The sequence below is a fragment of the Ornithorhynchus anatinus genome, chromosome 16 (genome assembly GCF_004115215.2).
Source record: "Ornithorhynchus anatinus isolate Pmale09 chromosome 16, mOrnAna1.pri.v4, whole genome shotgun sequence".
NCBI classification, from domain to species: Eukaryota; Metazoa; Chordata; class Mammalia; order Monotremata; family Ornithorhynchidae; genus Ornithorhynchus; species Ornithorhynchus anatinus.
Window position 1 is genome coordinate 45,643,683 of NC_041743.1, and position 24,772 is coordinate 45,668,454.

The 24,772-nt window shown below is 65.5% G+C and overlaps 2 protein-coding genes across 5 annotated transcripts in view; one reads left to right on the forward strand and one right to left on the reverse strand.

Moving 5' to 3' along the window:
- The first annotated feature begins 285 nt into the window (after window positions 1-285).
- On the forward strand, window positions 286-6,935 carry LUZP1 (leucine zipper protein 1). 2 transcript variants are annotated; one of them, XM_029081030.1, is made up of 3 exons: window positions 286-3,372; window positions 5,281-5,467; window positions 6,398-6,935. In XM_029081030.1, exons 1-2 carry the CDS (start codon window positions 424-426, stop codon window positions 5,455-5,457), a joined length of 3,126 nt encoding a protein of 1,041 aa, XP_028936863.1. In that variant the 5' UTR covers window positions 286-423; the 3' UTR covers window positions 5,458-5,467; window positions 6,398-6,935. The 2 variants fall into 2 exon arrangements, with proteins under 2 accessions (XP_028936863.1, XP_028936862.1); XM_029081029.1 differs by having other exon boundaries at window positions 5,281-6,935.
- A 1,333-nt stretch (window positions 6,936-8,268) lies between these two features.
- The window catches only part of KDM1A (lysine demethylase 1A), a 36,785-nt gene continuing 20,281 nt past the window's right edge, over window positions 8,269-24,772 (reverse strand). The window contains exons 5-21 of one of the 3 annotated variants that reach the window (XM_029081042.1): window positions 23,907-23,985; window positions 22,446-22,538; window positions 21,525-21,631; window positions 20,924-21,005; window positions 19,463-19,557; window positions 15,842-15,853; window positions 13,519-13,661; window positions 13,165-13,255; window positions 12,435-12,569; window positions 12,038-12,111; window positions 11,067-11,178; window positions 10,378-10,510; window positions 9,962-10,149; window positions 9,724-9,838; window positions 9,064-9,191; window positions 8,820-8,966; window positions 8,269-8,682 (exon numbers count right to left, since the gene is read on the reverse strand). In XM_029081042.1, coding sequence (XP_028936875.1) covers window positions 8,497-8,682; window positions 8,820-8,966; window positions 9,064-9,191; window positions 9,724-9,838; window positions 9,962-10,149; window positions 10,378-10,510; window positions 11,067-11,178; window positions 12,038-12,111; window positions 12,435-12,569; window positions 13,165-13,255; window positions 13,519-13,661; window positions 15,842-15,853; window positions 19,463-19,557; window positions 20,924-21,005; window positions 21,525-21,631; window positions 22,446-22,538; window positions 23,907-23,985 — 1,920 coding nt within the window. In that variant the 3' untranslated portion in view covers window positions 8,269-8,496. Of the gene's footprint in view, window positions 8,683-8,819; window positions 8,967-9,063; window positions 9,192-9,723; window positions 9,839-9,961; window positions 10,150-10,377; window positions 10,511-11,066; window positions 11,179-12,037; window positions 12,112-12,434; window positions 12,570-13,164; window positions 13,256-13,518; window positions 13,662-15,841; window positions 15,854-17,271; window positions 17,365-19,462; window positions 19,558-20,923; window positions 21,006-21,524; window positions 21,632-22,445; window positions 22,539-23,906; window positions 23,986-24,772 lie in introns of all 3 variants that reach the window. The other 2 variants (XM_029081041.1, XM_029081043.1) reach the window with 2 other exon arrangements.

A 24,772-nucleotide genomic window follows, 5' to 3' on the forward strand; every position in this document is an offset into this window, starting at 1 on the left:
TCCCTGTTGGAAATGCCTGGCAGCCACGTTCTAACCAGCCCGCCAGCGGGCCGCGTCCCACGCGGGACCTGCAGCCGCTCGCTCCCCGCCAGCCACAGTGGGCTACCGAGGGCTTTGGGGCGGGTCTGCGCCCATCAGGGAGCCTGGGTTCGGCTCGCCCGGATGGAGCTGCGGGGAGGGGCCGGGCCGGCGGTCGGAGGTTTCTGGGGGAAACTAGGAGAATCCCAGAAGACCGTCTAACGGAAGCATGTCCTCTCCTTCCCCGTCTGTCTGTCCCCGCAGGTGGAGAACGGTCTCCGGCCCCCAGAGCAACCCAGAATAGCGGTCCCGAGGGGAAAGAGGGCGACCTAACCCCGTCCCCGCCGAGCCAGACCGAGGAGGAGGGAGGAGGAGGGGCGGGAGCCCAGAGCCCCCCGGGCCGAGATGGCCGAGGTGGCGTCGGGGTACAAGGATGCGGCCACCAGCCGCCACCTGCGCTTCAAGGTGCAGAGCCTGGGGCGCCGCCTGGACGAGTTGGAGGAGGCCACCAAGAACCTGCAGAAGGCGGAGGAGGAGCTGCTGGAGCTGCAGGACAAGGTGACCCAGGCGGAGGGCAGCAACTCGGGCCTGCTGGCCGAGGTGGAGGCCCTGCGCAAGAGGGTGCTGAGGATCGAGGGCAAGGACGAGGAACTCCAGAGGGCCGAGGGCCTGTGCCAGCTGCTCAAGGCCAAGCTGGAGGAGGAGGAGGGCCAGAGCCGCGGGCTGCGGAGCGAGATGGAGCGTCTCCAGCGGCGCATGGCCCAGCTGGAGAAGCTGGAGGAGGCCTTTGGCCGGAGCAAGAACGACTGCACCCAGCTGTGCCTGAGCCTGCACGAGGAGCGCAACCTGACCAAGAAGATCACCGCGGAGCTGGAGGCCCTGCGCCTCAAAGTCAGGGAGCTGGAGGCCTCGGAGGACCGGCTGGGCCGGACCGAGCGCAGCCTGGCCGCCGAGCTGGACAGGCTCAAGGCCCTGACCCTGGGCTTCGTCAGCGAGCGCCGGCTCTTCAGCGAGAAGGAGAAGGAGAACGCGCGGCGGATCGAGGAGCTCACCCGGAAGCTGGAGCTGAAGCACAGGATCGCCTCCGGCCTCCGGGAGAGGGGCGAGCTGAGGATCGAGGACGGCCTGACGCCCCCGTCCAAGGAGGCCCGGAGGAAGGGCGCCCTGGCCGACTACCTCAAGCAGGTGGAGAACGAGACCAGGAACCAGACGGAGAACGACAAGAACCGCAACCAGGAGGACAACAAGGTCCAGGCCCTGCGCCAGGAGGTGGAGAGGCTGACGGCACAGCTCAAGCGTTACGAGGCCCTGGAGGAGGAGCTGAAGAAGATGAGGACCAAGAACAACGACCTCCATGACAGCTTCCTCAGCGAGCAGAACCGCAACAGGCTCCTGGCCGGGCAGTTGGAGGAGATCAAGCTGCAGGTGCAGAACCGGAGGGAGCTGGAGAACGGGGAGGCGGGCGGCGGCGGCGACGACCCCTTCCCGGCTGGCCGAGGGAGGCCGGAGCGCGCCAAGGGGCGGGGCCCGGCCGCCGAGCCCCCGCCCCCCAGGACCAAGGCCCCGGAGCTGTCCCCGCAGCCCAAGAGGGAGAGGCCTCGCCCCAAGGAGCCGGCCCCGCACGGCGAACAACCCCCTTCGCAAGGCGCCCGCCCCGGCCCCGGCGCCACCGGACGCAGGGCCGCCAAGGGCCCGGACCCTGGGAGGGCCGAGGAGCGGCCGGGTTCGGGGCCAGGGGCGGGCCCCCATCCGCCCGTTCCGGCCCAGAGCGAAGGGAAGAAGGCCCGAGAGCAGCCGTCCGTACTCAGCCGCTACCCACCGGCCGCCCACGAGCACAGGGCCTGGCGCGGCCCGACCAAGCCGGGGCCCGAGGGTGGCCTCAAGGGGCGGGCGGAGAAGGCCGCGCGGGTATTCGGCGACCTCGCGCCCGAGGAGAGGCCCGGCAGGATGGCCGCGGCAGATGCCCTCCCCAGGGTCGTTCGGGCCACCCGGGTGGAGGCGCTGGGCCCGTCCCCCGAACCCCCGCTGCCTAGGAGCCACGCGGCCCATCGAGCCGCCCCGGGCCCGGCCCTGGAGCTCGGCGGCAGCAGAGGCGGCTCCCCGGCCCCCGTGACGCCGGCTCCGACTGGAGGGCCGCCCTCCGAAGGCCCGGCGCCCAAGGGCAGGCGGTCCGGCCACGGCCCGGAGTCCGACCCCGGGTCGCTCCCAAACTCCCGGGGCCAGGAGGGCGAGTCCCCGGAAGGGCCCCCTCCCGGGAAGGAGGCAGGAGGGCCATCCACGGCAACCGGAGCGGACTGCGGGGGCGGCGGCGGCCCGCATCAGACACTGCGCTGCAGGGTCAGCAGGCCGGGCAGTCGGGAGAAGCCCGATGCCGAGGAGGACACGGCGCTGCTGGTCACGGCCACGTTGGTGACCACCACGGTCACTCCCGAATCTGACTCTAAAAAGCCCGGCGCCCGGGCCCCGGGGCGGTCCCGAGGGGCCGCGCGGGCCGCCGCCCTGCCCGACGGCGACCGGGACCCTGAGGCGGAGACCGTGGTGGCCAGGCCCGCCAGGGTTCCCCCCGGCCCTCCAGAGGGTCCCGACGCCCCCGGAAAGGCCCGGAGGCCCTACAGCCCCCGTGAGGCTCTGTGGTCTCGGGGCCACATACAGCCCGTCATCGTGGAGAAGGACGTCAAGGAGGTGATGGGCAGCGGCGCGGCTGACGGGCCGCTCGAGAAGCCGCGGGCCGGGCCAAGGCCCGGGGCCGGCAAGGTGACCAGCAGCATAACCATCTACCCGTCCGACGGCGGCGGCGAAGGCCCCCGGGAACGGCACACGTCCACCAGCAACATCCGCGTGGCCCCGGCTGAGCCGTCCCCCGCCGCCGGCCAGGTCCACACCCCCGTCGAGATCTCCATCCACAAGACGGACCTCACGCTGCAGCTGTCCGAGGCCGAGAGGCCCGGAGACGCCTCCCCGCGGCCCAGGCCCGAAACCGTCGTCTCCCGGAGCAGTTTCACCCTCAGGCCTTCCGACTCGGCTCCCGAGGGCGGGGGCGGCCAGCCCCCCGCGGAGACGATCAGGTGGAAGGGCCACCAGCCGTCCCCAGAAGCCGGCCCGGCGGACGGCGGCCGCCACGTGACCGTCAGGAGCGCCTGGAAGTCCAAGTGGGACGTCGGCTCCCCGGGAACCCAGCGGGCGACCGCGGACGGCTTCGACCTGGAGCGGGCCGGGCCCGAGAGCCCCTGGGAGGCCCTCGAGGTCTCCCCCCGCAGGGCCCACAGCAGCCTCACGGCGTCCGAGCTGCCATCCGGCCGCCCCGGGCCCTCGGACGGCACCCCTGCGGCTGCCTGGAGCCGCCCGCCAGCACAGGTGAGCCCTCTTCGCGCCCGCGTCACCCTCTGTCTATCCGCCCACCTTCTGCCTCTTCCCCCACGCCCTTCCTCTGGCTGGAGTTGGGGGTTGCGGGGAGGACGGGAGAGTCCCACGGGAGACTCAGTGGGTCAAGATCCCCTGGGCGGAAGTAAATGATAATAATTGTGGGGTCTGTCAAGCGCGTACTGTGTGCCCAGCACTGTTCCAGCTGCCACGGTAGATACAAGGTCAATCCACGGGGGCTGTGCCCCGGGGCCAATTCCGGTCTGTAGCGTCGGCCTAGTGGGAAGTCTGCCATGTCCTCTCCTGTGCCTTTTCCGCCCAATAATAGTATTTATTAAGCCTTTATCAGGTGCCAAGAATTGTGCTAAGCACTGGGGCTCACTCTAAGAGGCAGGGAGAGTGGGGGAATCTCATCCCCATTTTACAGTGGTGGCTCTACACCGAGACCCCGAGAGGGTACGCAGCTTGCCTCGGGAGAAACAGCGTGGCCCAGCAGAAAGCGCGTAGGCCTGGAAGTCAGAGGATTTAGGTTTTAATCCCGGCTGTGACAAATGCGAGCTGTCACTTAACTTTCCCGCACCTCAGTTCTCCTGTCCTTCCTCTCGTTGAGACTGGGAGCCCCAGGCGGGATAGGTACTGTGCCCAAACAGATTCACTTCTGTCCACCCCAGTGCACAGAGCGGTGTTTGACACACAGTAAGCGCTTAACAGGCACCATAAAAAAAGGGTCACCCAGCAGGGCGGGGGCAGGCGGGATTGGAACCCCGGTCCCCCGACTCGCTGCCCGGGGCTCTGTTGGTTAGGCCCCGCCGGCCCTCTTTGCCCTCCGCCACTGCTGGCATAGGGCTGGGGGTCTAGTGGGTTCTCACTTTTGCGTGCTTCCCCCCACCCGTGTCTTTCTGCCCCCGTGATCTGCTTTCTCTCCCACCCCCGGGGGATGAGAACTGTGGGATCTGTTAAGTGCTTACTCTGGGCCCAGCGCCGTCCTAAGCGCCGCGGCAGGTACGAGATCGTCACCGGTTCAGGCCCGATCCTTGTCCCGTCCTCTCTTCCCGGTGGCTGCTTCCTCCCCAGCTGTGACCCCGGAGTTCCGACCGGGCCGGGGGTGGGGCGGGCCCGGGAAGGCTGCAGCCCTAGCAGCGGTGGCCCGATCTCCGGCCGCAGGCCGGTGAGGCCCGCTGGGGCCAGGCAGGTGCCGGAGAGGCGGGGGAGCCGGCAGAGCCAGCTGGCCGGGCTGGCCGGCACCGGGAAAGCAGAGGGTAGACCCGGAGCCACGCTTTAGCCGTGCGCCTGGCGAGGCTCAGCCTGACTCCGGTGCCAGCTGGCTGAGCCTTGCTTGCTCTGCCAGGCCTCCCGGCGGCGTCCGAGTGGCAGGTTTCTGTCCACTCGGGTGATCGATCGTCCGTTTCCCGGCCGCCGAGGCCGAGTCTCCGAGCGTCCCCGCGGACGAGCGGGGGGGCGGACGGGGCCGAGCCCTGCAGCCGGTGGGGCCGGGACTCGATCAGCGTCCCTCTCCTCGGAAGGAGAGGGGAAACGCGCTGGGCTCAAAGGGTTCTCTAGCTTGGGCCCGAGTGGCCCGCAGTTCGGGAGCGGTCTCGGCGGGCCAGGGCTCAGCAGAGAGGAGAGAGGCGTGACCCCACAGCTGTGGCCGGGTGGGGCAGGCCGGGGCCGGTCCCTTCCGCCGTCCAAAGGAGACGCAACCGGGCCGACTCCAGTTCTACGCTGAAGCCCGCGTCGAGGGAAACAGACGCGGATCCCCTCCCGCCCCCCTCCTCCATCACTGGCGCCTGGGGGCTAGGGGGTCTGCCAACGTGCCTGGGAGGGGGACGGGGAAGGGGATCACCCGTGCCGGGCTTTCCTCCCGGTCCTGAACGGCTTCCCCTTCTGGTCTCGTTGACACAGGAGGAAGGTGGAGACGGAATCCCCGGCCCCCGGCGGAGGAGGCACCGCTCTGCGGAGCGGCCGGAGCCCCCCGCCCAGAAGCCGTCCTGCAACAACTCTGAGCCGGCGCCGGAGCCCGTGGCCGGGCGGGGCCAGGAGCGAGCGCGGCCGCCCAGGCGTCGGCCCGAAGACAACTGAGCCGACCGGGGTGAGACGCTCCACTCCGTTCCACGCTCCGGCCCAGCCTCCCTTCCCCCAGGTTCCCCCCCCCCCCAATCCCGAGCTAGGGCTGCCCGGGGCCGGGGTACGGGGGAGGCTCGGTCGGCCTCCCGTCCGCTGTGCCCCCACAGCCGCTCCGTCCCTAGACCTGGGACGACCTCGACGGGAGGGGCGAGACGTGCCCGGGGGCGGCGGGGGCGCCTGACCGGCGAGGGACTCGCCCAGGCAGCCGTCACTCAGCCGCGAGGGCCAGTTGTCCCGGGGGCCTCCGCCGGGCTGGGCTGCTGGGCGGGGCGCTGGGCTGGCTACGTGCCCTCTCCCGGATCCTCCCGTCCGCATAGGTGCCCGGGTGGCGTTTTTGACAGGCTCACGTAGGGAGCCGGGGACCTTGGCTTTTGGCACGGGCACCTCCGCTTCCGCCTTCGAGCCACTCTGTGAGGCGACTTGCGTCCGCCCATCTCCCCCGTTAGAGCGGAAGCTCCTCGAGCACAGGACTGATCCTTTCCCTCATCCCGCGCCCAGTCCGCAGGAGTCCCCCCAGCCAAATGCCGCTGCGTCAGTGCCACCCCCCCGGCCCTCGGGGGAGGAATTCCGTGGCCGTTCCCCTCGGACCCGTCTCGCCGCTCCGCTCCCGTCGGGCGCGGCTCGGTGCCCTACCCGCGGCAGTCGCCCCGTAGGGCACCCCGCCCGCTGCCGGTGCCCGGCGCCAAACCGTCGGCGACGAGGGAGACGAAGATCCGGGCTTTCGGTCGAGCTCGCCGACGGCGGAGACGGGTCGACCCGTGTGCCGGCCCCGAGAGGAGCGGACGGAGATGAGCGATGGAGAGGACGAACGCCGCCTCTCCCTCCCAGCCTCCCGGCTCCCCACCCCCACCCCCACCCCCGTCCCGACCCAACGTGGCCGTTGTCTGTCTTGCAGGCCTGTTCCCGCTCTGCTTGGCTCATCTCCCAGACGCCCCCTCCTCTTCCCCAGCCCCGCTTCCCTCCTGCTCCTGCAGCTGCCGCCCGCTCGGTCCATCCTCAGCCCGGACCGCCCCAACCCCACCCCGGCTGTCGCCGCCGCCGCGGCCGGACCGAGGGCCGGGCTGCCCTAGTCCCCCACCCCACCCCGCCCGCATCCTTTGCCGTCGCCCGGAGAGGAGCGGTGACGGGGCTGGGCGTGGCGCCGTTTCCACCAGATGCGGCCCGGGCCACCCGCCCCCGCCCTCCCGTATGGCGGGGCCAAATGCAGGGGGAAAAGGAGGCGGCGGCATTCTGCGCCCGGGGCGCTGCCTGAGGACCGGAGGATGAACTCTTATTCAGGGGTAGGCCTGCCCCTGCCCCTGCCCCCTGCGCTCTCCCGTTCCCTCCCCGGCCGCCCGCAGGCCTTAGGGCACCCCCGGGGATCCCCCTGGCCGGGAGCTGACACTGGTGCGCAACGCCCCAACCCCCGCCTTCTCGCTCCCCCCTCTTTCCTCCCCCCCCCCCGGCCTTTCGTCTGGCCCCTCAGGGGACCTTCAGGGCCCTGGGCTCTCCCAGGAGAGACCGCCGCTGCCGTTGCAGGTGAAGTCGCAGAGGCCGGCGCGGGGAGACCTCCCGCCAGGCCCCGTGACGTGCGGTGGGGGCGGACTGGAAGGCGGGGGAGGGTTTGCGGTGGCTCCGCCTCGCCTACCTTGCACACTCGGAGAGCGGGATACGGCTTTTTCTTTTAAAGCTCACCCTCTCCGCGGGGCCTGGCTCGGATCCGGATGGGGGCCCGCCCCGGGGGAGCCGGAAATTTAAAAGTTAAGATGTGTTGCTGCATGATGTTTCGGTCCCCCTCTGACTCAGGTGCCAGGGGAGGGGCCGGCTGGGTCTGGGGGAAGCCTCGGCTCTTCCACCATGTCCAACCAGAGCCCCTCCTGTCCCGCCGTCCCCCCCCCCCCCCCCCCCCCCCCCCCCCCCCCCCGTGACCGCATCCCCTGCCCCCGGGCTAGTGAGAAAGTGACCAAATGGCACAGCTGCTCGGAGGGGGAGGATGGGCCGGAGGGTCACCGCTTCCCTACCCCTGGGCACGGCCGCCCCTCGCCGGGCAGCGCTCTGCCCCAACTGTATGGAATGTATTTTTAAAAGAATAAAATATATTTTTTTGTATTGTTAAAGTCGGGTGGGCGGGAAGGGGTGACCGGGTCCCGTCCTCAAGCTCCAGGCAGGCAACCGGACTCACTCTCCCGCTCCAGCCCCCCGGCCACCGGCGGCCGCGGCTCTGCCGGAGCGAGAAGCAACGGACGGAGAGGCTCTAGCCCGCGGATCCGCCCTCCCACCCTTCCTCCCTCCCTCCACGCACATCGCCAGGAGGCCGGGAGCGGTGGCGAGCTGGACTCAGACCGGACCGCGAGGGTGCCGTGGCCGCATGTTGAGGTGAAACCCGTACATCTGCATGTCCCCTCCGGCCCCGGTGCCGACCTGCTCGACGGCACACACAGTATGTAACCAATAAAGCGCTCTAATTTGTACGTGCCGTGTGCGTTTGTGAGCGTGGGTCCCTCGGGCGAGGGCGTGGGAGGCGGCGCAGCCAGGCAGCGGAGGAGGAAGGCCCGACCCAGTCCCGGGAGGGGGGGTGGAAATCTTGCAGAAGCGAGGTTCTGACAGCCCAGACGGGGCTCCTGGCAGATGACGGTCCAGTCTCCCGGGCGGCGGCGGGAGGCCAGGACGAGGATGACTGCAGGACGACGGCCTAGGTGCCGGGTGAAGGGGAACGGCAGTTCCTTCCCCCCACCCCCGAGCCCAGCCCGCTCCACCCTGCTCCGGGGCAAGGAAACAGGCCCAGGCTTTCATAGGAACCTTTACTTTTCCAAGCGTAGAAAAACATCATCACACCAAACGACGCCGACCTTCGCGACTCCTTCCGCCGACCCCGGGCAAACGGACCGGGGCCGGGCCTCCCGCTTCCCGTCGCCGGGGACCCGGCCCGCCCCCTCCCCTCCCGGCCGTCCCGGCCCTCCGGCCGCCCGCCTCGGCCCCCCGTGGGGGGACGTCTCCGCCCCGCGCCGGCCGTGCTCACAGGCTGGGAGACTGCTGGGCGGGGGCCCCGGCCGACTGCTGGCGCGGGAGGGTGTACATGGCGCCGAGGAACTGGTCGGCGATGCGGCCGGCCTCCCTCAGCCCGCTCAGCAGCGCCCCGTGCACGGTGGCCGGGTAGTTACGGATCGTGTGCTCTCCGGCGAAGAACAGGCGGGGGATGGGCTGGGGGGACACGGAAGGAGCGGGAGGGAAGGGGGATGAAAGGGCGGGTGGGAGCCCGGAGCCCCGGCGCCGCCTCCCCCCGGGCCCACCCCTAACGTCCCCGGCCTCCGGACCCTGGACGGGGGATACGCTCTCACCTGGGGGGCCCCGGGGATGGCGGGTCCTGGCGTGATGGGCTGGGCCATCAGGTCGTAGTCGTTCCCCGAGGAGCCCGCGGCCACGTAGGAGTAGGATCCCCGGGCCCAGGGGTCGGCCCGCCAGCGCGACACCACCGTCTCCTTGGGCTGCGAGGAGGGGCCGTCACGGGGGTTTGAGGAGGGAGCGCCGCCCGCCCCCTCCGCCGGCCGCCTCTCCCGGACCCCTCCGCCCGCCGCACGTCACCTGGGGCACGGCGCTGCTGCCAAAGATGCCCTTGAGGATGGCCAGGCAGCGACCGACGATGACGTCGTCGCTGATGTTCTCCATGATGCCCGCGGCTTCCCCGGCCACCAAGGCCAGGAGGATCGGTGCTGTGGGAAGAGACCGGAGCCGCCTGCACCTCCCCGCCCCCGGCCCCCGTCGCCACGGCCGGGTCGGCCACGCGGGGTGGCCGTTTCGCTCCCGCCCTGCTCCGGCTCACGTCCGGCGGGAGCCCGGGGACGACAGCCGTGGGTCCGGCCTCACCCCTGCCCCTGGCTCCCCAGAGCGGTTATCGGAGGGCTGTCTGGAGAGGCGGGTGAGGTCCGAATTTACTGGGGGAGCAGGCGTGGATCCCACTAGATGGGTCTGGGGGATTGGCGGGAGGGAGGTGGGGAGGAAGGTGGGGGAGCAGGAGGGAAGGCAAGCGGGGCATGCCGGAAAGCGAGGAGCTTAAGGTTGGGGGCTCCATTCCCTCATCTTCCCTCTTGCCCAACCCTTACCTCCTACTCAATCCTCACCTGGCCAATCCCCTGCCTCAAGCCTCCACTTCACTCTTCCGTGCGTCCCCCTCGCCGACCCACCCCAGTCTGCCCACAGCCGGCCGCCGGCCCGGACGGGAGCGGGGCGACCAGGCAGGGTTACCTTTGTACAGGTTCCAGAAGAGGAAGAGCTCCCCCCGGCTGGCCGTGGTGCTGCCCACGTGGCCGAACAGATTGACGCTGGGGTCCCAGAACACGCGGTCGAAGCACAGTACCACCTGGGGGGGAGGGGACGGAGCCGGGCCGCTCCAGCGGTGCCGCCCCCGGGCCCGCCCCCCACCCCGCCCCAACCAGCCGAGCGCCCGAGGCCGAGCCCGAGGCCAACCAGCCGGCGCCCCCACCTTGTTGAGGTTACCGAAGCCCATCCTCTGGACGGCCGAGGTCTTCCACTCGGGTAGCGGGGGCACGAACTGCACGGCCGGCGGCTGCTGCTTCAGCACGCCCAGGGGCAGGGTGCACAGCACCGCGTCACACTTGTAGATGAAGGTCTGGCTGGTGGAACGCGTATTGACGGCGATGACCTCGCATCCTGCGGGGACAGCGGGCCCGGGCTTGGGGGGAGCCTCCGGCTGAGGAGCGGGGGGGGGCCGGGTGCCTCGGGCCCGTGGCCTCCCACACCGAGACCCCAGGGGGCCAGCCCTGGGGCCGAGAGCCCTCTGTGGGCGTTCAGTTGGGAGGAAGAGCCCGGAGGCGGGTACCGCCCTCCCCTCCCCGAGGTCGCCAGCCGGCGGCCAGGGCACACGACAGGAGAACTGACCGGAAGCCGTGTAGCGGACCTGCCGCACGGCCGTGTTCAACTTGATGTCCAGCCCCTCGGCCAGGGCCACCGGCACGCAGGAGTAGCCGTTCCGCACGGTCAGGTGGCTGCCCGTGAATTCGAAGTCGTCGTCCTGGCGGGCCGGATTCCGCACAGGCGCCGTCACGGGAGGAACGAGGCCCGGCGCCCCTCCGGTCCGAGACTGACCCGGGCCCGTTCCCCCACCTCCGGGCCCCAAGAGGGACCATCCCGCAGACGGTGACCCCTTCTGGGGCAGCAGGAGGGCCGAGCATCCGGGATCTGACCCTTGCCTGGACTCCCCCCACCCCGGGAAGAAGCTTGGACCAGCCTCTGCCCAACCAACCCACTCCGGCTTCCGGGCAACCCAATGAGTCAACCTGGAAAATCACTACGTTTCCAGTTCTGGGGCGGGGAAGGGGATCCGTGCTCAAGTCCCCTAGGAGAACAGCTGCACAAACGGCCCCAGTACCCAGCCCCCAGCAGATTGGGAGGGTTACCATCCTCTGAGGGGCTCAAAGGGACAGGAAACCAGCGCTCTGCCCGGTCCGTGCCCCAGACACGTGGGGCGCCGCCACCGAACCCCGGCCACACGCGCCCCCGGGACCCAACCGAAGCCTCCCTCCGCCCCACCCCGGGGCCGGCTTGTCGGCGGGCCCCCGGGAGCTCACCTGGTCCCAGTGCTTCAGTGACAGTGTCGACAGGGGAGTGGCGTTGGCGAACTCCAGGTTGGCAAAGTGCCAGTCGAGGATCTGTCGGTCCCGTGACGACAGGTACACGTCGCTGCGAGACAAGCCCGGCCATTGGCGTGGCTCCCACCGACCCCGGGAACGGGCTGCCCTCCACCCCCGACCACTCTTGCCCTCCACGGCCCATGTCCCCCGTTGAGGCCGGCACCCTACCCCACCGACCCCGACTGGGGTGGCAACACCGATCGAGTGCCCAGATGACTCATTCCCCCGCCACAGAGATCTTCCACTCTAACGGGAAACGAGTCAGAGGAAATCCCGCAGAGCTCTCGGGATTTCTCAGTCACTCTGAAAAAGTCTCACAGCCCCAATGGTGGCAGCGTCAGAATTTACACCCGGGTGGCAATTCCAACTCTTTCAAAGCCGAGAATGGGAGAAGTAGCATGGCCTAGTGGATGGAGCGCGGGCCTGGGAGTCAGAGGACCTGGGTTCTAATACCAGGTCCACCATTTGTCTGCTCTGTGACCTTGGGCAAGTCACTTAGCTACTCTGGGCCTCATTCACAGCTGTACCGTGGGAATTAAGACTGAGTGCCACGTGGGACGTGGACTGTGTCCAACCTGATATGCCTGTACCTACCCCAGCGCTCTGGGCACGGCAGGACTTTATAAATACCATGAAAAAAAGAAGTAAAAGCAAAAAAAAAAAAAAATGACAGGCAACGGAAACACAAACTAAACAAGTAACGCCGGTGCCGAAGCCGACCGAGTAGCTCATTTTCTTGTTCAACAACCATAAACAACAAGCGGCAGAAGGACCATCTCCCCACCAGGCAGGCAGGCAGGCAGGCAGGCAGCGGCAGCGGCGCCAGCCTGGTGGGAGGGCTCGGCCCCTAGTTAAAGTAGTCGACCAATTCCAGCAATCATCGTATCCAATGCGAGGGTGGCGCTGACCTCGGGGGGTTGGCCTCCAGTTCCTGGAGCTTCTCTTCCAGCTTGGCCTGGGTCTCCGCCAGCTCGTCGTACTCCTGCTCCGAGACAAGCCAACCGCACATGCCACCCGGGGACGGGACAAGCCGCGCGTCGGGATGCGCCGGAGCGGCTGGGATGTCTGGGGCTCGGGAGCCCCGGCGGGCGCCCTCCGCCAGTCGGGGAAGCACCTCCCAGGGGGGACCGTACAGGAAGAGAGGAAGAAGCCCGGTCCGCCCGCTGGCGAGGATGGGGCTGAGGTTCGGGAGAGGCGGTCGGGGTAAGGGCGGCGGAGGGAACCGACGTGGTCAACCCCGTCGCCGGGGCCCCTCGGTCCTGCCCCCGCGGACTCCCGGGTCCCCGGGCGGGCGCCAGCACCTACCTTGCAGAGGGCGGTCAGGTCTCGGTGTTTGCTCTTCACCAGGAACTCGGCCGTGATGTCGCGGGGGGGCTTCACCTCCGAGGCCTCCTTGTACTGCTGGTGGAGCTCCCTGATCTTCTCTTTCAGATTCACCATCTGTGGGAACCACCGACCCTGCCGCCTCACTGCCTGCCCGATCCCGCCCGCCGCCCCTCACTGCCTGGCCATCCCCCGTGCTCTGACCCCACCACCTCACAGTCTAGAGAAGCAGCGGGGCCTAGTGGAAAGAGCCCGGGCTTGGGAGTCAGAGGTGGAGGGTTCCGATCCCGGCTCTGCCACTTATCAGCTGTGTGACTTCGGGCAAGTCACTTCACTTCTCTCTGCCTCAGTTACCTCGTCTGTCAAATAGGAATGAAAATCGAGAGCCCCACCTGGGACAACCTGACGACCTCGTATCTACCCTAGCGCTCAAAACAGTGCTTGCCACATAGCAAGTGCTTAAGGAATACCACCGTCATCGGTCTGTCCGGTCCCTGCCCCACTGCCCAGCTCCTGAAGCTTCCCGCTAAGCAGGGACACAGCGAATAGGACCCCCTGCCCGCCAGCCAGCTCGACCCGATTAGACTGTAAGCCCGTCAAACGGCAGGGACTGTCTCTATCTGTTGCCGACTTGTTCATTCCAAGCGCTTAGTACAGTGCCCTGCACATAGTAAGCGCTCAATAAATACTATTGAATGACCCACAGTTTCACCTTGTTGAGAAGCTCTTTCAGCTCCTCCTGGGTCTTCACGATCTTCTTCCAATGTTCAATCTGCTCATCCTTCACGTGTTTCTCCTGCAATCTACAGCCACAGAGCGGAACCTCATGGTAGCACAACCCAGCCTCCTGCGGGCCGACCGGCAGCCCCAAACGGGGAGCTTGGGGGCGGACCGGCTAACCTCACAGGCCCCCGTGACCCGAGAGCAGCAAACTCTACTCACAAAGAGCAACCGGCCCGGGCGCCTCGGCCGGCGAAACCGGCCCCCTCAGATGCGTAAAGTGGGGGCGGGGAGGGAGAGCAGAGGGTGGAGAGGAGGGCGGGGAGAAGAAAGGTGAGGAACCTACTGTATGACCACCTCCAGGGCCTGGCCCAGGGACACGGGCTTGTTGTTGAGGACGTTGAAGTCCAGCTGGTGGCTGAGGTAGGATGTGGCTTCCAGCAGCCGGTTGAACTCCTGCTCGACCATCTCGTCCTTCTCCTTCGGCACCTGCAACCCAGACGGCGGTGGCTCGGGGCTCGGCAGGGAGAGGTCCGCGGACAGCAACGAGCCCCGTGGCCCCACCAGGTCGGGGAGGGGGCGGGAGAAGGATTCCTTGCTTTTTCAGGAGGTGGGGGCGCGGTGACCGGGCCAGCCAGTGAGGGGTGTGAAATGCAGGTGTCCCTCTGATCCCACCCGTGGGACCCCAGAGGGCAGCGAGGCTAGAGCTGCGCTGGAGCCCTCGGGTGGGGGGCACGGCGCTGGGGCCGGCGTGGCAGCCCGGTGGGGCCTGGGCCCCGGCTCCAGCCTGGCTCCCTCTCAGCCACTAGGGAAAGGTACTGGCCCTGGGCCCGCCTAGAGCCAGCGGAGAGTGGATGGGCCTGGGGATGGGACGACCCCTTCTCTATAAGGTCTTCCCCTTGCTCTCCCCCCGCCCACTCCCCGCGCCGGGGCCGTGCCGACGTGGCCCCTTGGGTCCCCAGTGGGAAAGGGGAGCCTGGAGCTGGGCGTGGTTGGAGACCCCTTCCTGGGTCTCCCTGAGAACGAGTGACAGGGGGCGGGGTGGGGGCCGGGGCAGCTGAGTGATTTCAGCGGCTCCGGGGCACCCTGGGTGGGCCCGGTCCAGAGAGGACGTGATCCCACTGGTCTCCCCACCCACCCCGGGGAGACAACCAGGAGGCCCTGAGGTTTTCCGCAGGTGGCGTCCGGGCACAAACCGCCTTTCCTTCTTCTTCATGTCCCTTCTTCACCTTATTGTGTGTCTGCCTCCCGCTAGATCATTTGCTGAGGGCAGGGATCTACTAACACTGCGGTTCTCTCCCAGAGCCTACTACAGTACTCAGCAGTCATGAGGTCCCCAGTACAGTGTTCTGCTCCAGGAGGCCCCCGGTACAATGCTCTGGCTCCAGAAAGTCCCCAGTACAGTTCTCTGCTCCAGGAGGTCCCCAGGACACTGCTGTGCTGCAGGAGAAACCCAGTACAGTGCTCTGCACCCAGAAGGCCCCCAGTACAGTGCTTCTCAAACAGGGGGAGCCTGGCACACAGTAGGCTCTGAACACAATAGATACTACTGACTGACGGATTTCGCTGGGACCCTCCTCTGGGGACCGTGGGCATCTCTTCCAGAGTCTTTGCGGAGCCTTTTTCCCAGAGAAAGTCTCAGTGGGAGCCAAGGGCCGATCTCGGCATGCCTCTCTGGGGCCCGTGCCCACCTGTGTCCCGGCAGAATCACCTCCCCCTGCCAATTCCCAATCGGTGGCTTTAAACCCGCCTCACCACCTGGTGGAGGGGGCTCAGCCGATGCCACAGCGGTCCTGTGGCTAGAGGAGCAGGAGGCCAAGGGCAAGGCAGGCCCCAGCTCGGAGCATGGGGGGGTGGCAGGCAGGGAGACACTACCCTGCGGATGGGGGAAGGGATGGGGACTCGGACAGTCCCCGGTCAGCCCAGACACAGGCTCCCAGCAGGAGGGAGGGAAAGGAAAGGAGGAGGAGGAAAAAGGGAAAGGAAGGGGGGAGGAGGAAGAAAGGGACAGTCCAGGGAGACCCAGACGGAGGCCAGGCTCAGGATCCCAGCAGTGGGGAGGGGTGAAGGGGAAGGAAGGAGGGAAAAGGGGAGAGGGAGGAGGGAAGAGGGGAGGAGGAGAGAAAAGGAGAGAAGGGGGTGGGGAGAGGGAGAATTGAGGAGGCCCCAGGCTCATAGCGGTGGGAAGAGTAGAGAGACGAGGGGCTCATAGCCGTGGGAAGAGTAGAGAGACGAAGAGGGTGAAAGGGAGCAGGAAGGATGGGAGGAGGGAGGAGGGAAGAAGGGAAGGACCTTCGGGGGAGGCCCAGGCAGAGGCCGGGAAGGGCTCACAGCCATGGGGGAGATGGGGGGAGCCGGGGCAGAGAAACATGTAAAGGGACGCTGTCAAGGTCGAGGAAACCAAATCATCCTGCTTTTTTCTCCCTCGCATGTGTGGGCTCAGGCCGGGAGATCTGCTGCCCGCCCACGCCCCCGCCCGTGCCCCCCCAGCCCTCCCGCCGGCATGCGCGGGACTCCGGGGCCACCGCCCCACCCTCAGACGCCACTTTCAACAACACAGCAGTGTGGATGCACGATGGAGGGGAACCTTGTGAGGGAAACGGCAGTCTCGAGCGACTAATGGTTGGTCAGACAGTGAGGAAAATGGTGGGAAAGATTAAGGCAAATACCTTGACAGCGTCCTTTTAACCATGGCAGCAGAGAGAGAAACAAACTGTCAATACCGGGCACAGCCAGGGCAGGGGCAGTTGGCCAGGACCGCAGCAGTCAGGCTGTCAGGCCCACGCACCCCCTCGCACAGCACACGTACAGCCCCTACACGCATGACACATGCCACACGTGCCACAAGCGGGCTGCCAGCCGGGGAGAGGTGTGCCCAGATGCCAAGCACAAGGCGGCAGCGGGCACAGATGAACGAGGCGAGCCGGGCAGCGCTGGCGGGAGGAGGGTTAGGGGAGGAGGGCGCTCAGAAACAAGTGAGAGTGGATGGAACGAGAGCGCGAAGAGGAGGAGACCATCGCTGGGTGGGGTGGGGAGAGACGGCAGCACCGGGATGCCCGGCCATCGAGGGAGGGAAGGGCCGCGGGCAGAACGGCAGCACCCAGGACCCCGGCGCCCAGGCCGACCCTCACACCGTGCGGGAGGAGTTAGCTGGGATCTCACAACGCCTGGCACCTTCTGGGGATCCACCGCTTGAACTAAGGAACCCGAAAGGCACCCGCTCCCCACAAATCTGCTTGCGGGCCTCTGATCTGGGAGACTGAAAGACTGGGTCTCCCTCCCGGGAAACCCACCCGCCCTGGGCTTTGCTGCCTCACCCTGGTGCGCTCCTCCTTGCCTGCTCCCAGGGTCAGGGGCAGGAGCACAGAGCAGGGAGGGGTCCTTGGCTGTGGCCCTGGCTGGGCTGGGGGCTTTCAGAATTCCTACTGCAAGGAGAGAAGGATGGAGAATCTTTGCCCAGTGGTCACTGTCCCACAGTCCATCACCTGGGGGAGATTGCCACAGGCGAGGAAGAGCGAGAGGGAGGGAGGGAAGGAGGAAGGAAGAAAAGGAAGGAAGGAGGAAGAGAGGGAGGGAGGAAGGAGAGGAATGGGGGTAAGGAGAAAAGGAGAAAGGGAAGGAGGTCCGTGGGTATCAGAGCTCAGTTCCCTCCCAGGGCAGGGGGAAGTGGATAGGCTTCCTCTGCCTACCGGAGGCAGGACGGGCCATGGTGTTGGCCTGGGGGAGGGAGCCAGGATCGACCAGGATGCCTCCACCCCGCCCCAGGCCCTAAACTCCCAGGCCTTCACCAGTACTGCAGAGAAGAGGCTGAGGGTTGGGGCAGTCAAGGATCGGAAATGCCGAAGGCCTGGCCGAGTGCTCAGGGGTCCCTGGGATTAGCTGGACTTTCATCTGAACTTTCATCGGAAGCACTCCGAGGGCAGGAGCGCGTGACCCGCTCCCACTGGACATCCCCAAACGCTCGGTTCAGTGCCCAACCCTCAGCAGGCTGAGGTTCAGTCGATGCTTCCGACTCCAAAAGCGGCTGGCCCCGAGGTCTGGAGGGGGTGAGGGGGACGGGCAGGTGAGGGAGAGGGCCAGGTGTGCCCAGGATTCATACCTGCTGACTGGTGCTGCCCACCAGGGCAAAGCGGGAGTCTTCCAAGGTTTGGGGTTTCGAGGTGGGGTGCCCCAACACGGCCGCAGCTTTGGACTGCGGTTGGAAGCAGACGTGGTGATTCCCCCTCTAAAAACCGAACCCCAGGAGCGAGCCACACAGGAGGTCTGAGGTGCTGTGGGGCTGGGTGGCGGGAGAGCGGAGGCGTTGGGGGGAAGGGAGGCAAAGGCAGAACACGGGAGGCGTTGACAGGTCTCGGGTCTCCAACAACGGTGGAGAATCGTCCAGGTCCCAGGCTGTCTCTCCCCCTCCGTGACCCCGGGCTGCCCCAAGGACACCGGAAAACACGCTAGGTCCCGCTCACGGCGTGACAGGGCTCCACCGAGCTCTCCCGCAGACAAGGGACAAGGCAGATCCCCTCCCTGCCACACACCTGACCACGGCCGGACACGATCACCCACAGACTGGCCAGAGCCCGCCAGGTGATGCGGGCAGCCCCCGTCAGAAACGACCTCTGTGGCGTGGGGAAGCCCTCAGGCTGGGAAGTCAAGAGAGGGTCCCCGACCCAGTCCCCCCAGCTCGGGGCCCCGGGTGCCCCCTCGGCACTCCTGGAAGCTACCGCGAGGTCAGGCTGTACGAGCAGGGCCTCATGAAATCCCAAGGCGTTCATCGGAGCCCAGGGGATGGGAGGAACAAGGCTTGGCCAAAAATAGCCATCTGCTTGGTCCGCAGCTTCCCCGAGGTATCCGGCCAACGTGGGCCACCCACGAGGTTCGGCTTGGCTGGGGCGCTCTCCCCGCGGGCACTGAGGGGCCCGCTGCCACTCCAGCCCCCACCTCGGGGCAGGCAGGAAGAGGAAGAAGCAGGGGCAAGCTTCTCGAGCTAACTTCCTGACTACCTCAGCCACTGCCTTTCAGCACAAGAGAGCTCCAGTGAGGGCCTCTTTGAAGGGCTCCAGGCTGCTCAATCGATCCAAGGGCTGAAAAGTCTCCCTAAACATCATCTAGACAACCCCCTGCCTCCACCCAGGGACCTAGGCCACACCTGTTCAACTTTTCCACTGGGGCAGGGGTTTGCCCCCTCTGGACTCCCAACCAGCGTCTCTTGCCCCTTCTCCTTTGGGCAAGGCACCATTAAAGGATGAGAGTAGGGGTGGGGAGGAGAGACGGGACGGAGAGAGGAAGGAGGATGGAGGAGGGCAGAGGGCAGAGGGAGCAAGTCAGAGGGAGAAGTAGAGGAAGAAGAGCTGAGAGGAGGGAGCAGGGCAGAGAGAGGAGGGCACAGGGCAGGGGGTGCAGGGAGGAGGGTTAGGGGAGGAGGGTGGAGGGAGGAGGGCAGACCTGTGGGCCAAGCACCTGCAGGAAAACTGACAGTGATGATCACCCCCCCATCCCTCCCTCAACCCCCGCCCCGCTACAGACTGACTGGTGGGCAGCTTCCCCAGCTCGGAAGGGTAACGAAGGCCAGGGGCGGCTCGAAGCTCGGAGAGGGACGGCTGGGAACTGACCGGGCTGCGATCCCTCCCCCAGTTCTGTTTGGGTCCGACTGAGCTTGCAGTCAGTCCCGGCCCACATCCCGGTTGTGGCTTCTCCTGGTAGTGGCTGCCCCCCAGGGACCAGCCCCATCCAAAAGAGCAGGTGAAAGGGGCATTCTGGGCCCCCCGCCGGCCTCACCCAAGCCTCTGCTCCCATGAGGCCGGCAGGGGACTGTGGGGCTGGGATCCCCAGCAGCAAGTGCGTGAGGGAGGCAAGGGCGGGGGACAGTCTAAACTGTAAAGTCTGACCCGACCCACCCTAATGGGCAGTACAGTCCTGCCCCTCAGCTGGGGGGGTTCCAGTGGCCAGGCAGGCAAATGCCCGTTAAGGCCAGCCACCTCAGGGGAGCTTGGCCTTAGAAGGATAGGTGGGGGAGTCCAACTCTGGCCAAGGGCAGCTGGCACGGCCCATGGGCTGGCCCGGGGGCCATCCCCAAGCTGGGAGAAAGCAGTCTCTCCCGGAAGCCAGTGGCCAGTCCCGGGGTAGAGAAAGGGCCCAGTCTCAGCGCTGCAAGTCTTATTACCCCACCAAGCCCTCCGGGCCCGGCATCCCGCTGCTTAGGGCCCTTGACTGAGTCCAACCCACCCAATGCCAAGAGTGAGGGTAAGGCTGGCTCCGCGATTTTTCCCACGACCGCCCGGGGCTGCCGTCAGACTTACAGCTTGCCCGTTGGCCTCATACAGGGGGCATTTCTGCTTAATCTTGGCCAGCTCCATGTTCACCTGCTTGCTCACCACGGCCATCGGGTTCCCACCTGGAAGAGGAGGAATGGAAGCCGTGAGCCGCGGGCCACGAGCCGAGGGCCCGTCTGCCCGGGAAAGGAAGAGGTCAAGCTCACCGACTGCCCGGGCCTGCTGACGGGAGGTGTGAGATAACCCAGGTTGGCCCAGACAGGTGGGTCCCCTGAGAGGTGAGCCCCCCCAACCCCGGCCTCAGTACCCCCCCTTTTTTTTTAACGGTATTTGTTACCTGCTTACTATGTGCCAGACACTCTACTAAGCGCTGGGGTGGATACAAGCAAATGGGGTTGGACACAGTCCCTGTCCCACGTGGGGCTCAGTCTCAATCCCCATTTCACAGACCAGGTAACTGGGGCTCAGAGAAGTGAAGTGATTTGCCCAAGGTCACAAAACAGACAAGCAGCAGACCCTGGATTAGAACCCAGGTCCTTCTGACTCCCAGGCCTGTGCTCTACTCACTAGACTACACTGTATCCCCTCTGCTGGCCAGCCGTCATGGTGGTGCAGCAGAGGGGCAGACTGGTCTGAGAACCACCGGCAGTGTCTCTGTCGGCCCCTCATCACCGGCCCTCCCCTGCTGGCAGCTCCCCGCCCCCCCACATCGATGAAATCAATCAACTGTATTTACGAGCGCTTACTGTGTGCAGGGCACTGTGCTAAGATCTTGGGAGAGTACAATATAATAGAATTAATAATGTTGGTATTTGTTAAGCGCTTACTATGTGCAGAGCACTGTTCTAAGCGCTGGGGTAGACACAGGGGAATCAGGTTGTCCCACGTGGGGCTCACAGTCTTCATCCCCATTTTACAGATGAGGTAACTGAGGCACAGAGAAGTTAAGTGACTTGCCCACAGCCACACAGCTGACAAGTGGCGGAGCCAGGATTCGAACCCATGATCTCTGACTCCAAAGCCCGTGCCCTTTCCACTGAGCCACGCTGCTTCTCTATTGAATTGGTAGAATTGGTAGAAACATTCCCCGCCCACAACGAGATTACAATCTGGGGGCGGGGGGCAGACACTAACATAACTAAAATGCAGATATGTACATAAGGGTTGGGGCGCTGAAGGAAGGTGAATAAAGAGAAATAAAGAAATTATGGAAATTATTATAGAAGTGCTATAGGGTTGAGGGGAGGTGAATGAAGGGAGCAAATCCAAGTGCAAGGGCAACGCAGAAGGGGATGGGAGCAGAGGAAACGTAGATTTAGGGAAGGGTTTCTCAGAGGAGATTTGCCTTTGATAAGCAAAACCTTACTGAAGGCACAACCCCCAGAACTGTTCTCGGCGTTTCCACCATCCCAGCGATCCCCAAATCCGCACACGCTTCTCCCCGAAACCGCCCCACCCGCCACGTCCCATGCCACCCCGAGGACTCACCGAGGCCAGTGACCACCATGGCTCCCAGGTCGGCGACGTAGTTTCCTTTGCGAAAGGTGGCAACTCTCCCACCTACGCGATCCTGGTTTTCGGAGTTTAGAGAGGAAACGTCAGTCTCTCCTCGCTTCCCGCCCAGGGCAGCCCCACGGAGGCGGCCTGGCCGCCGACCGTGAGCCGAGCACCACCTGGACTATTCTTTCCCCCCGAGTACTAGGACCCCCACCTCCCCTCCCGGGAGTGCCCGTGCCCCTGCCCGACAGTGCTGGAGTACCAGCCCCCACCCCCTCCCCAGATAACCAACCCTCCTCCTGCCCCCGGCTCCCTCCCTCTTCCTGGATCACCGGCCCTCCCCCTCGGTCGTCCCTCCCCACTGAGTACTAGCATCCCCACCTGACAGGCCCACTGCACCCCATTAGCAGTTTGTCCTGGGTCCAGGCCACTGACTGTTGGTCTGGACCTAGCCCGGGCTCTAGATGGAGTAGAGTTCCACCCCCTTTGCCCCCCACCTACTCCAAGGTCTCCGAGGCACCGCTACAATGCCCGCCCCCCGGCTAGGTAACGTCAGACCTCCGCACTCAACGTCCACCCGCCGGGCTCTCACCCTGGCTTCCAGCAGAGTGACGTCCATGCCAAAGCTCTGCAGCTGGCGTGCCGCTGCCAGTCCTGAGACCCCAGAACCGATGATGATCACCTTCCCCGTTTTCTTTGCTAGACAAAGGGCACCAAGGGACGGGGTCAGAGTCACCCGGCCCCACATCATCCCGTCGGCAGAGGCTGAGGTCATCAGAGATACCTCCTACTCAGAAAATGCACCCACCCACTTAATCCTAGTCCCAGACCAGCACCTGTTGCCCCAAGGGGCTGGGGAGGCAGGAAGCCCGGGATGACCGTATCCATGGGAGGAGAGGATAAGACACTGGGAATCACCCAAAGGTGGTGCCTTGGCCACCCTCTCCCTTCAACCCTCCCTCTGCTCCAGGGCCCCACAACAGCAACCACCACCACCACCATCCCAGCAAACAAGGTGGTACCAGCTAAGCGCTGACTAGGCGCCAAGCACTGCACCGGGCGTTGGGGGTGATCTATGACAATCCGGTCAGACACAGTCCCCGCCCTACACGGGGTTCACAGTCAAAGGGGAAGGGAGAATAGGCCTTTGCATATAATTGCAGATAAGAAAATTGAAGCCCAGAGACCTTAAAGGAATGGCCCAAGGTCACACCGGGCAAGTGGCAGAGCTGGGATGAGAACCCAGGTCCTCTGACTCCTGGGCCTGGCCTCTTACCACTAGGCCACGCAGCTGGTTATGGGAGAGTCAGTCGGGGAGACAGAGAGCTATAGGACACCAGCCATTTAGGTAATGGGAAGGGGAAACCCTCTGGCTTCGGTTACTGGACCCGCCACCGGGCCGTCCCTGGTGTGGTCACCGGCCGTTGGGGCCAGGAGGGCCCGGCCACGGTCGGGAAAGTCCGGGAAACACTCCCGATCTCGGGTTGCAACGCGGTCCCCCCGGGTTCCTTACTCGGAAGGGGCTTCACCCTCTTGTAGATGCCAAAGTTGATGAGCCCATGGCGTTCCAGGTAGCTGTGGACGCGGTGGACCAGCATCGTGTCACCTGCCAAGACAAAAAGAACACAGGTGTTCTAGCCCTTGCTCGCTGCCTACTTCCCCAAATGCCTCTCCCACCCTGACAAATCCACCCCCACCACATCCCAGGGCCGAGGGGCAGCAGAGGCCCTGACCCCACCGGAGTTTGCTCCTCACATTCAGTCTGACAACAAATCCTGTTGGTTCATCCTCCGCCACATCTCCTTAATCCCCCCTTTCATCTGCACCTAAATTAACGCCACGCTGGTCTGAGGTCATCATATCTCGACCGGACTCCTGCACTGTACTCCTCGCAGACCTCTGGTCTCTCCCACCTCTCCAGTCCACACTTAACTCTGCTGGCCTGATTGTTGTTTTAAAATAGCCCCAACTCCTCCACAGGTTGCCCGTTTCTCTCCGCAAGAAGCCAAACTTCTTGCCTTTAAGGCAGAGGCCACCAGCTCTCTCTCCCTCTCTACTTCTCCTCACTCCTCTCCCACTGCATCCCAGCTTGCACGCTTTGCTCCTCTCAAGCCGACCTACTACCTGGGCCTCATTCTTCTCGCTCGGGTCTTCCCTTCTCCCTGGAGTTCCCTCCCCTTTCCCATCGATCAGACCACTTCTCTCCCGGTCTCCCTAAAATTCCACCTCCTCCCAGAAGCTTTCCAGATCCATCTCCCATCTCCCCACCTGCTGCCGCTTCAGGACTTCCACTTCAGCTCAGCCTTTGGGTATTTATGCCTCTCCCGTTGCACTTATAAACAGATCTGACTCTACTGCTTCGACCTGCCTGTCATTTGAGTATCCGTCTCCCCTGCTAGATTGTGAGCTCTCTGCGGGCAGGGATCGTGTCAACCAGCTCTCCTGCCCTCTCCCAAGTGTTCAGCCCAGTGCTCTGCACACAGAAAGCATGTCATCGATATCCCCAGTTGACTAGTCATCCCCGGCGGCTTGGCTCCGAGGTGGCTACGCCAGGCACCTGGGCCAGTCACCTCCGCGACAGCTCAGGAGCGCCCGCACTGGACACGCAGCCCAGCCACAGAGGAGAACAGCCCCCGGTCAACACCTCGGAGCATTTGGGTCGGGGTGAATACTGGGCCAGGGCAAGTGCCTCATTAGGGTCAGGAGCGTTTCAGTGTCAGACTCGCAAGAACAGGCAATGGGCCCGTGGTGGCTGCCCGACCCTCGTCGAGGGTGTGGAGGGCCGGGAGAACCTGCATGGAGGGGAGCAGGGTTGTCCCTATTCACGGGCAAATTTCTGCATCTTAGAGAGAACAGGAGCCGAGACCACCGGGAACCTGACCGCCTTTTCCTGCCCGCAACCTGCGGGCTGAGAAGCCCCTGGGGCTGGGTGCAGGGCCCAGTTAGGGGGGAAGCAGAAGCAGCTGCTACTTACTGTTGTACGGTGCCTCCAACTGCTGCAGAGTGGCCTCGAATGTCAGCTGGATCTTGGGGTTGTCCAGCCAGAGCTGCAGCTGTGGGTGGAGAGATGGGGTCAAGGCCGTTCCCCAACCAACTCTAAAGTCCCGGCCCCTACGGCCCAAAGAGGGCGGTGCCAGCCGACGGCAGGGTCTCTGGGGAGTACCCAAGCTGCCCCCAGAAGTTGGCGACTTCCAGGACACTGACACAGGGGGTGTGCAGGACCCTCGGAGCAACCATCCCTTAGGAGATCCAGGCCTTGCCCATTGACCAAATTCTCAGCACCCCTTTAGTGCACCTTCCTCAGTAGCCCTGCTCCCCTGGCATCGCTCCTCTGGCACGGCTGCCCACCCCTAACCCCACCACAACCCTGGGCTGGCCCAGCAGGGAGCTCAAGCAGGCAGAGATGGTGGTGGGACTGGGGATTGGGCTAGGGGCACACCGGACTGAGAGCAGAAGCCAGGTCTGTCCATGGAAGACGTGGGGTGGGGTGGGGCCGGGGGCTGCCCCAGCCCAGGAATTCCCTTGGAGTCACAGGGTGTCTGATCCCCAGAATCACCCTGAAACCCAATGAGAGCCCTCAACAAGGTCCCGGCCTGGGGTGCCCACTCTCAGGGTGACACCAAACTCTGACCTGTCAAGGAAAGACTGAGCAGACCCTGTAAGTGCAGTGCTCCCGACAGAATCCCCACCTGCCACCCCAGGGCCAGGCAGCCTCGCAGACAGCCCCCAGAACTCAGCAGGTTGCGGGCCCCCAGGGTGGGATCGGAGAGCTGTGGAGACAGCAGCTGAGTGACTGTCCAACAGCCCAACCGTACGAGGCAAGAGATTTTCTCGGGGAGG

Coding starts and splice junctions, on each gene's coding strand:
- LUZP1 (XM_029081029.1), top strand. CDS start 424: ATGGCCGAGGTGGCGTCGGGGTACAAGGATGCGGCCACCAGCCGCCAC. Junction 3,373..5,280: donor GGAGCCGCCCGCCAGCACAG/GTGAGCCCTCTT, acceptor TCGTTGACACAG/GAGGAAGGTGGAGACGGAAT.